The 13,244-nt window shown below is 47.7% G+C and overlaps 1 protein-coding gene across 2 annotated transcripts in view; it reads right to left on the bottom strand.

The window, feature by feature from the left end:
• PPP1R21 (protein phosphatase 1 regulatory subunit 21) overlaps positions 1-13,244 on the bottom strand; it is a 187,801-nt gene that overhangs the window by 163,110 nt on the left and 11,447 nt on the right. For both annotated transcript variants that reach the window (XM_075339212.1, XM_075339213.1), the window contains exon 5: positions 11,902-12,066. In XM_075339212.1, the coding sequence (XP_075195327.1) occupies positions 11,902-12,066 (165 nt within the window). The remainder of the gene's footprint in view (positions 1-11,901; positions 12,067-13,244) is intronic.

The raw sequence follows: 13,244 nt of genomic DNA, 5'->3' as shown, positions 1-13,244 counted from the left end.
CATCCTTGATGTCTATTGATGCTAGGAAATCTCCTTGAGACATTGAGGCAATGACTGAGCGGAGGGATTCCATCCGGAACCGCCTGGCGTTCACATGCTTGTAGAGCAGTTTTAGGTCCAGAACAGGACGGAATGAGCCGTCCTTTTTTGGCACCACAAAGAGATTGGAGTAAAATCCTTGACCTCGTTCCTGAAGAGGAACAGGGACCACCACTCCTTCTGCTCTTAGAGAATTCACCGCCTGCAGAAGGGCATCTGCTCGGTCGGGATGTGGGGAAGTTCTGAAGAACCGAGGCGGAGGACGAGAACTGAACTCTATCCTGTACCCGTGAGACAAAATGTCTGTTACCCACCGGTCTTTGACCTGTGGCAGCCAAATGTCGCAAAAGCGGCAGAGCCTGCCACCGACCGAGGATGCGGAGGGAGGCGGCCGAAAGTCATGAGGCAGCCGCCTTGGAAGCGGTACCTCCGGTTGCTTTCTTGGGGCGTGAGTGAGCCCGCCAGGAATCAGAGCTCCTTTGCTCTTTCTGAGTCCCTTTGGACGAGGAGAATTGGGGCTTGCCCGAGCCTCGAAAGGACCGAAACTTTGACTGCCACTTCCTCTGTGGAGGTTTGCTTGATCTGGGCTGGGGTAAGGGGGAGTCCTTACCTTTGGACTGTTTAATGATTTCCGCCAATTGCTCACCAAACAGTCTGTCTCCAGATAATGGCAAGCTGGTTAAACATTTTTTAGAAGCAGAATCTGCTTTCCATTCCTTTAACCACAAAGCTCTGCGCAAAACTACAGAGTTGGCGGATGCCATTGAGGTACGGCTCGTAGAGTCCAGTACCGCATTGATAGCGTAGGTCGCAAACGCAGACATTTGCGTAGTTAGGGACGCCACTTGCGGCACTGCTGGACTTATGAAAGAGTCCACCTGTGCCAGACCAGCTGAAATAGCTTGGAGCGCCCACACGGCCGCGAATGCTGGAGCAAACGACGCGCCGATAGCTTCATAGACAGATTTCAACCAAAGGTCCATCTGTCTGTCATTGGCATCTTTAAGTGAAGCCCCATCCTCCACTGCAACTATGGATCTAGCTGCAAGCCTGGATATTGGAGGGTCCACTTTTGGACACTGGGTCCAGCGTTTGACCACGTCAGGGGGAAAAGGATAACGTGTATCCTTAAGGCGTTTAGAAAAACGCTTGTCCGGATAAGTATTGTGTTTCTGGATGGATTCTCTGAAGTCAGAGTGGTCCAGAAAAGTACTCAATTTACGCTTGGGATACAGGAAATGGAATTTCTCCTGCTGTGCAGCTGCCTCCTCTGCAGAAGGGGCTGGGGGAGAAATATCCAACAGCCTATTGATGGCCGCTATAAGGTCATTTACCATGGCGTCACCATCTGGCGTATCCAAATTGAGTGCGGCGTCAGGACAAGACTCCTGATCACCCACCTCTGAGCCATCATATAGAGACCCTTCTCGCTGAGACCCTGATCCGCGTGATGACGTGGAGGGTCTCTCCCAGCGAGCTCGCTTAGGCGGACTGGGACTGTCATCGGAGTCAGAGCCCTCAGCCTGTGATGCCTGGGACCCCCTTGAATTACGGATTAATTCCAGCTGAGGGGGGCCGGGGAACATAGACACAGCGGTGTCCATGGTCTGAGCAACTGGCCTGGACTGCAAGGTCTCCAGGATTTTTGTCATAGTCACAGACATTTTATCAGCAAAGACTGCAAATTCTGTCCCCGTCACCGGGGTAGGGTTCACAGGCGTCTCTGCCTGGGCTACCACCACAATAGGCTCTGGCTGACGCAGTGCCACTGGGACTGAACATTGCACACAATGAGAGTCGTTGGAGCCTGCTGGTAGATTAGCCCCACATGCTGTACAAGCAGTGTATACAGCCCGTGCCTTGGCACCCTTGCGTTTTGCGGATGACATGCTGTTGTCTCCTCAAAGCAATATAGGGTGTACAGCCAAGAAGCGACCTTACAGTGCAGTACACAAATATAACACTGTGGCACTAGTGGGGCCGCACGTATGTGCTGCTTACCGCCCGCTTAGCGCGGGTGTGTGGTCGCCAGAAACCCCTAGCCTGGGTCCCTCAGAGCCTGCGTCCGTTCTCCAGCCAGACTGCATGTGTATAATGGCTGCCGGCGTCCTGGGGAGCTGCAAGCCTGGGGGCGGGCCTAGGGCGTGCACAGAGAAAAAGCGCGAAGCCTGTGTCCTACTGTGCTCAGTGAGAGGGCTGGAGCATGTAAATCGTGCTCCAGCCCTCGGCGCTGCCGATTGAACAACGTCTCTCCCCTACCCTGATTGACAGGGTGGGGGGCGTTAATGAAGCGGAGCTAGGCCGCAGAAAACCGGGGACTAAAGTTAGAAGCGCCGCCGCCGTAAAAGTGCGGTCGGCGCGTCCCCGGCACACTACAAGTCGCAGCTGCGCCGCCGCTCCAGGGGCGGTCGGCGCGGCGATCCACACACATAAAGTCCCCCAGTAATCTGCGGAGACTATAAGCCCAGCGCACAGCGCTACAGTCCCCGGCGCACTAGCACACCCAGCAAGCCTGGGGTGTGCGTGGCCTGCCATACGGGGACACAGAGTACCTGAAAGTTGCAGGGCCTTGTCCCTGAACGGCACTCCCGCTCCACATCCAGCAGGTTCTATGGGTCTGTGGATGGAGCCCGGCCTCAGGGCTTGGTGGCCGGTAAGATCCCACTTCCTCAGAGCCCCTCAGGGGGATGGGGAAGGAAAACAGCATGTGGGCTCCAGCCTCCGTACCCGCAATGAGTACCTCAACCTTACAAACCACAAGTGGGGTAAGAAGGGAGCATGCTGGGGGCCCCATATGGGCCCTCTTTTCTTCCATCCGATATAGTCAGCAGCTACTGCTGACTAAACAGTGGAGCTATGCGTGGATGTCTGACCTCCTTCGCACAAAGCAGAAAACTGGTGAGCCAGTGATCCCACTGGGGGTGTATAGCCAGAAGGGGAGGGGCCTTACACTTTTTAGTGTAATTGCTTTGTGTGGCCTCCGGAGGCAGTACTATACACCCAATCGTCTGGGTCTCCCAATGGAGCGCCGAAGAAATGTAAATCACTATGGTTGGCAGAAAACTAACACTGTCAAAATCCATAATAATCATATCAATAGTGAAGGTCCCTGTAGTGATACCTCCTCTAATGGCTGCACAGCAAAGTGATAGTGAATATAGAGTAATACTGTAAGACTCGCTTACCCATACTCCGCGCTGGACACAGCCACAGGCCCCAACACTTAATTCTGAATATGGATATGGCCGCTTGTGTCTTTAGTGAGATAACTGCTCATTATGCTGCATTTTGCATCCTATTTGTATCATTCCTGCTCCTCCCTCTTTAAAACTGTTGCTGGGAACTTCCGGTTCCGGCGCTGTGATGTGAGGACGCGGGAGACAGAGCTCCGCACGTTCCTCAGCCCCACACACCGACTACAGGAGCCCCACGGCCGGGGGAGGAGGCGGAGAGGGGGAGGCGAGGAGCGGGAGGTGACCGTGCATGGAGCGGTACCTCCTCCGGAGCGGTGGCAGACAGCTGGAGCAGGGTGCTGCAGAGAAAGCAGGGCACATGGAGCGCAAAATGGCGGCCACGGGCCGCGGCGGTGTGCAGGGAGGTGAGCGGGGACGGATGGAGGAGGAGGAGGGGGGGGGGAGCAGCTGAGAGAGCAGCAAAGAGCTCGGCAACACGTGCAACAGGCAGCCGAGCAGCAGACAGCCCAGCAACTCCAGCAGCAGACAGCCCAGCAACTCCAGCAGCAGACAGCCCAGCAGCAGACAGCCCAGCAGCAGACAGCCCAGCAGCAGACAGCCCAGCAGCAGACAGCCCAGCAGCAGACAGCCCAGCAGCAGACAGCCCAGCAGCAGACAGCCCAGCAGCAGACAGCCCAGCAGCACGAGCAGTTCCCAGGCCTGCAAATTGATTATGACCGTCTGGCTGGAGCAGTGGCAGTGCACCTGGCAGACAAGATCAAAGACTCTCTAGAGGCCATGGTGGGGGCAGTGCTAGCACCCTTAAAGGAACAGATCGCACAGCAGGGAGCCAGGATGTCAGAGATGGAGCAAAGAATCTCTGACACAGAGGACGAGGTGGCAGCATTAAAGGGGCAGCTGCAGGAGATGGTGGAGGGATCCCAGGCCATGAGAGACAAACTAGAGGATCTGGAAAACTGCTCCAGAAGAAGCAATTTAAGGCTGGTGGGTTTGCCGGAATCTATAAGCATGCGGCAATTGGACAACATATGTGAAGCAGAGCTCCCCAAGGCGCTAGGTCTAACGCACAAATGCAGGGTGGAAAGAGCGCACAGAGTGGGCCCTGTAAGAGCGTCCAGGCACAGGAGGAACAAATGGGAAGGAAGACAGCACGGGAGTGACGGGACCAGCCAGGCCGCGCCAAGTGATAATAAAATACTTGGAATACAAAGACAAAGAAGAGATACTGCGAGCGTTTAGAGGAAGGAGGACCCCACTGTCTCTACAAGGGCATAAGGTGCTGATCTTCGGTGACTACTCGGCGGAGGTTACACGCAAAAGGAAAGCCTTTAGTAAGATTTGTACCGCGCTGTATCGTAAAGGCATAAAATTCCAACTGCTGTATCCTGCAATACTGAGAGTAACAAGACGTGATGGATCCCTTTTTGCGACGAAAGACTTGAGTGAGGCGGAGAGATGGATGGAGAAGATGGAGAACAGAAACCAGACGGAGGACTTCCTGGAGAGGCAACATACTCGGCAAGGAAGAAAGGAGGAGAGCCGGGCATCGGGCCGGAACGACTGGATGGAGGGGAAGGAGATACATGCAGGAAGTCCAAAAGCAAGGAGGTCGCCGTCGCGTTGGCCTGGAGGCCAGAAGAGGGGAGCGCCATGAGAGAGGCTGCAGGGAGAAGAATCGATATTTTTGAACTGAACTGAGGGGCCCAAGAGAGAGGGGACTGACGGAATGCAGGGGATGAGTAACATCTACTGTTTATTATTGCATCTTTACTTTCTGCTTCCGCTTCCTCTTCCGCCTCTCCTTCCACTACCTCTTTTGCTTCCTACTTCCTCTTCCACCTCATACTGCCTCTTCCACTTCTCTTGCACTTCCTTTACCATCCCATCTACCTCTTCCTACTTCTTTATCCACTTCCTCTTCTAATTCCTACTTCCTCTTCCACTTCCTCTTCCACCTCCTACTTACTTCCACTTCCTCTTCCACTTCCTACTTTCACCTCCTGTCCCACTTCCTCTTTCACATCTTACTTGCTTTTCCACCTCTACTTCCTCTTTTACTTCCTTTTCCACTTCCTACTTCCTCTTTCATTTCCTCTTCTACTTCCACTTCCTACTTCCTTTTCCACTTCCTACTTCTTCCTACTTCCTCTTCCACTTCCTTCCACTTCCTATTTCCTTTTCCACTTTCACTTCCTCTTCCTACTTCCTCTTCCACTTCCTACTTCCACTTCCTACTTCCACTTCCTTTTCTACTTCCTCTTCCTATTTCCTTTTCCACTTCCTACTTCCTCTTCCTTTTTTTCCCCCTCTTGTAGGCTTTTCCTTTCTTTTCTCTTCAGTTCCCCACGCCTCTTCAATCTATATGGACCAAGGTGCCCTGCCCCCTCGGGGGTGTAGGGGATCCTAACATCTATGGGGGACCAGGTTTCTCTCTCTTTAGTATCTACTGATAAATCGCTCTTCTGGTAGCCAGGCCACTTATGCTGATGGGAGGTGAAGTGAAATTGAGACCAGAGGTAACAAATAATAGGTATGGGCAATGAGGGAGGGGGTATTGTATGCTGGCACGGCTATTGACCAGGAAGGCCTTGCTCTGGTGTGTTAGATTACAGAACAATGGGGGACAGGCCATATGTAAATGTTAATTAGGGGGCTGAGAGGGGATTGCGGAGCCAGGAGCATCACAGAAAAAAAGGAAGTGACGAGACTATTGATTGTAAAGGGGGGGACAGTTGAGGGGTTGTTAGTTGACCATAGATTTAGGTTGAATAGTTGGGTTCAGGGAAAGCAACGCTATAAGAACACCGAAAGAAAACTGAGGGAAGTTGGGGGGGGGGTAGCCAACAGGTTTATAGTTAATGCCAAGAAGGGGACACAAGGTTGCGCCCAGGCAATACATAGTTGTCAGTACGCAGCGGAGTTAAGGCAGGGAAAAGACCAGGGAAAGGCGCCAAGACACACACAAGTGAGAACATATAGCGACATAAATGTCCCGAGATGTTGGGATAATGGTTAAATTAGTCACTTGGAACGTAAAAAGGTTTGAAGTCTACATAAGCGCATGATGATATTACGACACGTTAAAAGACTGAAGGTAGATATCGCACTACTGCAGGAGACCCACCTGCAAAAAGGGGATTTTTTTCGTATGCAAAAATTATGGGTGGGGGCGGTAGTCGGGTCAGGATCCCAGGGAAGGAAGGCAGGGGTAATGATCTTAATAAACAAAACACTTTACTCATGAAATAGTGTCCCAAGACAGTGATGATGGTGGGAGGTACATACATATCAAATTCACTAGCTCACAGGGAGAGTTTAGTATACACAATATATACGCCCCTAATAACGAACAAAAAGCCTTCTTCGACTTTATCACCAACAAATTGGGAGTGGATGTAGACCCAAATAAGATAGTGGGGGGAGATTTTAATGCAGTAGTTTCAAAAGAGGAGGATAGGAGGTATGGCAAGGAACAAGGTAGGCAGAGTAGGAATACAAAGGGTTTGATGGCCAAATTACTGGAAGACACAAATCTGCAGGACAGTTGGAGAACGCAACACCCATATGAACGTGAATTTACACACTACTCACACCCACACGAAGCATGGTCAAGGATTTAAGAAACTTTATGTTAGTAGACCAAAGACTCTGGCACAGGGTCAAGGATGTAGACATAGAGAACATGGTTATATCCGACCACAGCCCGGTGACCTTAGACTTAAATGACAGAATACATATATATGGAAATTTCCATCATTCTTACTCAAAGATAAAGATTTTATTAAAACATTAAAGGAGTGGTGGGAGGAATATTGCGGCACTAACAGCGGGCACGAGGAAGAGGCAATGCTATTCTGGAAAACAGCGAAAGTAGTATTAAGGGGGAGACTGATGGGGCATGTAGCCAAAATCAGGAAACAGACGCAAAAACATTACCAGGAGGAAAGCACTAGTTTGAGAGAGAAATACACAAGGTACCTAGAAAACAAATCCCAAAAAGCAAAAGAAGAGTGGAAGGAAGCAAAACAAGAGTTTGACATGTGGATAGGAAAACGAGAAGAACTAGTAAGGTCCCAGCAGGAGCTTGACTTGCACCGATTTGGCAATAAGGCAGGTAAACTGCTGGCTAACCTGGCAAAGGGAAGACGACCGTTGACGTTAATAGCTAGTATGACAAGACAGGATGGGACCAAATCGACGAATCCGCAGGAGATCAACCAGATCTTGGGGGAATACTATGCCAAACTATATAGTAAGGGGGATGAAAATGGAGAAGGAGGGAGGGAGTGGCTAAAGACATTAGGACTTACACAAATAACAGAGGACGAACTGACTAGACTGAACGCGGACATCACAATAGAGGGAGTGCAAACAACAATAGGAGAACTGAGTATACATAAAGCACCGGGGCCTGACGGGTTCAATGGGGATCTCTATAAAGTACTAAAGGAGGAAATATCACCAACGCTGACACGTATGTTTAATAAAATGTTAGGGGGTACGGGAATGTCTAGCCACCTTAACACTGCATATATAAAACTTTTACCCAACGGAGATAAAAATTTGGACAATTCAACGAATTATAGACCAATCTCACTAATCAACCAAGACCTTAAACTAGTGGCCAAATTGATGGCCAATCGATTGGCAGAGGTATTACCAAGGCTAATTTCTCCTGCCCAATCAGGGTTTGTAAAGGGGAGAGCAGCCGTGACGAACGTAAGAAAGGCCATGATAGTAATGGACGCCATCAGACACAGGGATCTACAAGGAGGGGAGTTGCCAGCCATGATCACGTTGGATGCTGAAAAAGCGTTTGATAATGTGCAGTGGCCATGGCTGGAAACAGTCCTAGATAATATGGGCTTCAGGGGAGCATTCAGAACATTTATAGGTATACTATATGCAAACCCTCAGGCAAGAGTGGCGACACCCGGATTTTTGTCACGACCCTTCTCTTTGACCAAGGGGACGAGACAGGGGTGCCCGCTGTCTCCTCTTGTTCAATCTAGCCATTGAGCCATTATCAAAACTGATCAATGGAGGAGACTGCTTTGAGGGCATTAACATCGGAACGGAAAAAGTACATTCAGCTCTATTCGCGGACGATATCATATTATTCATGAATAGACCACAGAATGACCTTTTACAAACAATACAACAGATAGAGAGATTTGGGTCTATGGCAGGTTTTAAATTGAACAAGACAAAATGTGAAATACTGTTTCTGAATGAGCGAACCATGTCATCCCTGAAAACCTATGGAATAGGGGATAACATATGTGGGATACCGATAGCAAAAACCCACCTTAAATACCTGGGGATCCAGATGGGACGCCAGCCTGCCTCCATTTATGAATTAAACTTCAAACCGCTGATACAGAAAATAGAACGAGAGCTAAAGATGTGGGGGGGGCTGTCGCTATCCCTGCTAGGTATAAGATGTGGGAGGGGCTGCCGCTATCCCTGCTAGGTATAAGATGTGGGGGGGGCTGCCGCTATCCCTGCTAGGTATAAGATGTGGGAGGGGCTGCCGCTATCCCTGCTAGGTATAAGATGTGGGGGGGGCTGCCGCTATCCCTGCTAGGTATAAGATGCGGGGGGGGCTGCCGCTATCCCTGCTAGGTATAAGATGTGGGAGGGGCTGCCTCTATCCCTGCTAGGTATAAGATGTGGGAGGGGCTGCCGCTATCCCTGCTAGGTATAAGATGTGGGAGGGGCTGCCGCTATCCCTGCTAGGTAGAAACCACCTCTTAAAAATGATGAGTTTCTCCAAGCTGCTATACCCGATGCAGACTATCCCTATATTATTAAAGCATGCGGATGTAAATAGACTGAATAAAGCATTTACAAGCTTCCTATGGAAGAGAAAAAGACCAAGAATTAGGGCGGAAAAACTAATGCTACCACTGGAAAAGGGAGGAATCAAGATGCCAAATGTGAGAGGCTACAACCTTGCATGCTTGATGAGGCACGTAATAGACTGGCTGAGGAAGACAAATAGATATTCTAACATAAAATTGGAAAGTGCATACTGTAGACCATGGGACTTGGGGGCAATATTACACACGTCATTGGCCAATATTCCGAGGAAAATTAAGCACTCCCTGGTATGTAGGGATACGATAATGGCGTGGAAAGCAGTGAGGAAAAAGTTTAACCTGTCCTGGTGAATCTCCAAATACCTAAATATCTGGAATTTTCCGGAATTCCCAGCAGGGAGGGAGAACAAACTATTTCTAGAATGGAGAAATAAGGGGATCGGTGGGGTGAAGGATCTGCTCCATGAAACGGAACATAGATGGTTGACCCTTGAGGAGATGGTGAACAGGTACGGGCTTTCCCCATTCCAAATCATACAATACAAACAGGTGGAAAAGGGAATAATGGGACTATTGAGGGATGTTAGAAAAGAACAGGTAATGAATGAAATGGACCAATTTATAATGAAGGATAAACAGGAGATTACTATCTCCTCCCTGTACAAAGATCTGAGAACAGCACTGGTACCACTGCACTCGGACCAGGTGTGGGGAGCGTGGGCACGACAACTAAAAGATACAGAGGCAGAGGAAAAGATACAGCAGGGATGGATGAGGAAGGAGGTGATTAATGAGGGCTGGAGGGACACACAGTTTAGATTAATGCACAGAGCAATTTATGGTTTTAACATCCCTACCAAGCAGACTATGAATAAAATAGAACATTGCCCCAAATGTAAGCAGCCGAAAACGGACTTATACCACGGGATTTGGCAGTGCCCAGAAAGTCAGAAATTTTGGGGAAAAATGAAGACACTTATAGAAAAAGTATGGGAAGTGGAAATGGAACTAGACCCATTGCTATGGATTTTCCACCACAGGACTAAAGAAAAGGAAGGAGGAGGAGATACACGGGGGACCACGATTCCAAGACTCTTCCATAATATTGCTATGATAGGGAAAAAGGCCCTACTATGCAGATGGCTTGAGGAATCTGTTCCATCAGAGGAGGAGGTGGTCAATCAGATTAAAAAGCTGCTCAATATTGAACAGTTGGAAGCCGAAAGAAATAAGGACGAACTAACGGGAAACTTTTTTAAAAAATGGAAGAGATTTATAGTACAACAGTATGGAGTTGCAGAAATACGGAAAGTGGTATCTCCTTTCACTAATACAGAATGGTATCAACTGGGAGACTTGCAAGGCACATTGGGAAAGCTGAAAATACACACGCAGTAGAGACACGACAGTAGGGCGAGACGAGGGTTTCAGAGAAATAGGGCTTCAAACGGGAATCAGAATATAGAGGAGCTGTGTGTTCTTTTGCGACTTATACCTGGTGCTCAGCGTATTAAAAATGTTGGGGGGGATAAAGTGGGAATAAAAGAGGGTGGGTTAAGACAAGGGTGGGTAAATTGGTAAGGTGAATTTATTCTTGTTCAAATGTTAGATATATTGTAATGATTCTGAAAAATGCAATAAAAATGTATGTTTAAAAAAAAAAAAACCTGTTGCTGGAAGGTTGGTCCACCCTCATGTGCTGTAGTGGAGCCAATGTTTACTGGTCCTTATATACCGTATATTCTGGATTGTAAGACACACTCTTTACCCCCACAACTGGTGGTGCATCTTACAATGCGGATATGGCTTACCGGGGGCGGTGGCAGCAGAGCGGGGGTCATAGGAGCTAGGGTCTGTGATACTGAGGGTGTCACTGCAGCGTCATGGTGAGCGCCTAATCTGACTGAAGGCTCTATTGAATTGCCTGCGGTTGAAGCGAAGAACTTCAAGGAAATGGCTGCAGAGGAATTTCTGCGCACGCGCTGCCTCGGCATCCATCTTCCTGAAGTCCATCGTATCAACCGTGGGTGATTCAATGGAGCCCGCACTTAGATCAGGCGCCTCTGCAGTGACACCCTGTCCTGTGACCCTCCTGAGTCGATCCATTGCAGTGACACCCCTCCAGCACACCAGCAGATCAATGACGCCTGCCACACGACACCCCCGAAGCCCGCAGTATTGCCGACACTCTGCACTGACCCTAAGCCCGGTTTCACAATTCCGGCATTTCGCCGCTTTGCCGGATCCGTCACACTCCAGTACAGTGCAATACAGTACAATGGCATCGCGGCAAGCTCCGGTCACATGACAGCATGTGACCGGAGCTTGCTGCGATGTTATTGTACTGTTTTGCACTGTACTGCAGAATGACAGATCCGGCAAAGTGGCGAAATGCCGAATGTGTGAAACTGGCCTAATGAGAAGCAAAAACGCCATCGCTGACTCTGCCTCCTGTTACCTTATTGAGCTGCTCCACCCTGGTAAGCATTAGGATTAAGACACTATATTATAAAGACGGACCCTCATTTTAACAATTTTTTCTTTCCTATTTTCCTCCTCTAAATTTGGGGTGTGTCCTAAAAACTGAAAAATATGTTATTTTTAATTGTATACTTCATAAAATGTCTTAGTTTTAACCAAACTTTAGGGACCAAACTTTAGGGTAATAACTCTTTGTTGGAACTATAAAAAGGAGAATGGAGAGCTAGGACCAAGTCATACAGGGATCACTCGTGTCACAGACGCGGCGTCGTCAGCAGTTTTCTTCTACCATGAAGCCCAGGAAGGAAGAGGAGCGATGATTGATGACTGAGCTTTCCTCAAAAACAGAATCATTAACTGCTCACCTCTAACTTCGCCTTGTCGCTCTGCAACTTCTCAATAGTCTCCATGTACTTCTGCTTCAGGCCCTCCACCACGGCATGGTGCTGGGCAGCGCCCGTCTCCAGGACTTGGAGCCGGTTCCTCAGCTCGTCCTCTATCTGCCGGTGCTTCTCGCTGGCCTCAAAGAACTGAAAACATAGAAAAAACAATCAATAAACATCCAGAAGAAAGGCACAAAGTCAGATAAGTGTACACAGCAAAAGTAATTAGGATAAATTCACCAAAAGGACCAGGAGGAAAAACCAGAAAAACAGGAGGGCAAGTGCTGAGAGGCAGCAATCAGATCTAAACCCTGGAGCCCGAATGGTCCCGAGAGCCTTTGTGCCAAATCAGGAGACATCGGTATCATAGATGACAAGTAATGGGTAGATGGGGGCCAACAGTGTGAAGGTCACATCTCTGTGAGAAGTAAATATTATATATATATATATATATATATATATATATATATATATATATATATATATATATATATATATATATATATATATATATATATACACATACATACATACACACACACACATATATAAATAATATACATATATAAATAATATACATATACACAATATATTATATATTATATATATATATATATATATATATATATATATATATATATATATATATATATAATGTGATATATATATATATATATATATATATATATATATATATATATATATATATAATGTGATATATATATATATATATAATTAGATATAATATAGATAGATAGATCTGAAAACTGAAGAGTGAGGGGCCCTGCAATGTGCTGCAGCAGTGACACAATGGTATAAGCGGCTGAAAAAACACTTTTTAGTCAAAAAAATAAATAAATACATGGAGCACTAAGGTTTTGATTAATAATTATTTTTTCCCCTTTTGTTTTTTTTAAGTATTTGTTTTATTCTGTCTTTAGGCATTTGCTGACATTTAGGCCCTGTGCGCACGCTGCAGTTTTTGCTGCGGATTTGCTGCAGAAAATGTTCATAACCTTTCTGCAGTCCTTCTCCAGCAAAACCTATGTAAAAAAAAAAAAAAGTGTGCGCACACTGCAGTTTTTTCACCTACAGGTTTAGCTGCAGAATTTCTGCAGCAAAAAGAATGAGAATATCACTTCTTGTCCGCAGGTACCTATGGTTTTTGCCATAGATCATGGTCAAAAACCGTAGGGACTAACCTGCAGAAAAATCACAGCAATACCGCGGTAAAAATCGCATGCGATTTTTGGGTGCAGTTTTTTGGTACCGCGGGTGCGGTAATCTTTCAGAGGATGCAGAATTTTCTTAAGAAAATTCCATTT

Source organism: Anomaloglossus baeobatrachus, chromosome 3, assembly GCF_048569485.1.
Source record: "Anomaloglossus baeobatrachus isolate aAnoBae1 chromosome 3, aAnoBae1.hap1, whole genome shotgun sequence".
In the NCBI taxonomy this organism is placed as follows: Eukaryota; Metazoa; Chordata; class Amphibia; order Anura; family Aromobatidae; genus Anomaloglossus; species Anomaloglossus baeobatrachus.
This window is presented reverse-complemented; position numbering and strand designations above follow the sequence as displayed.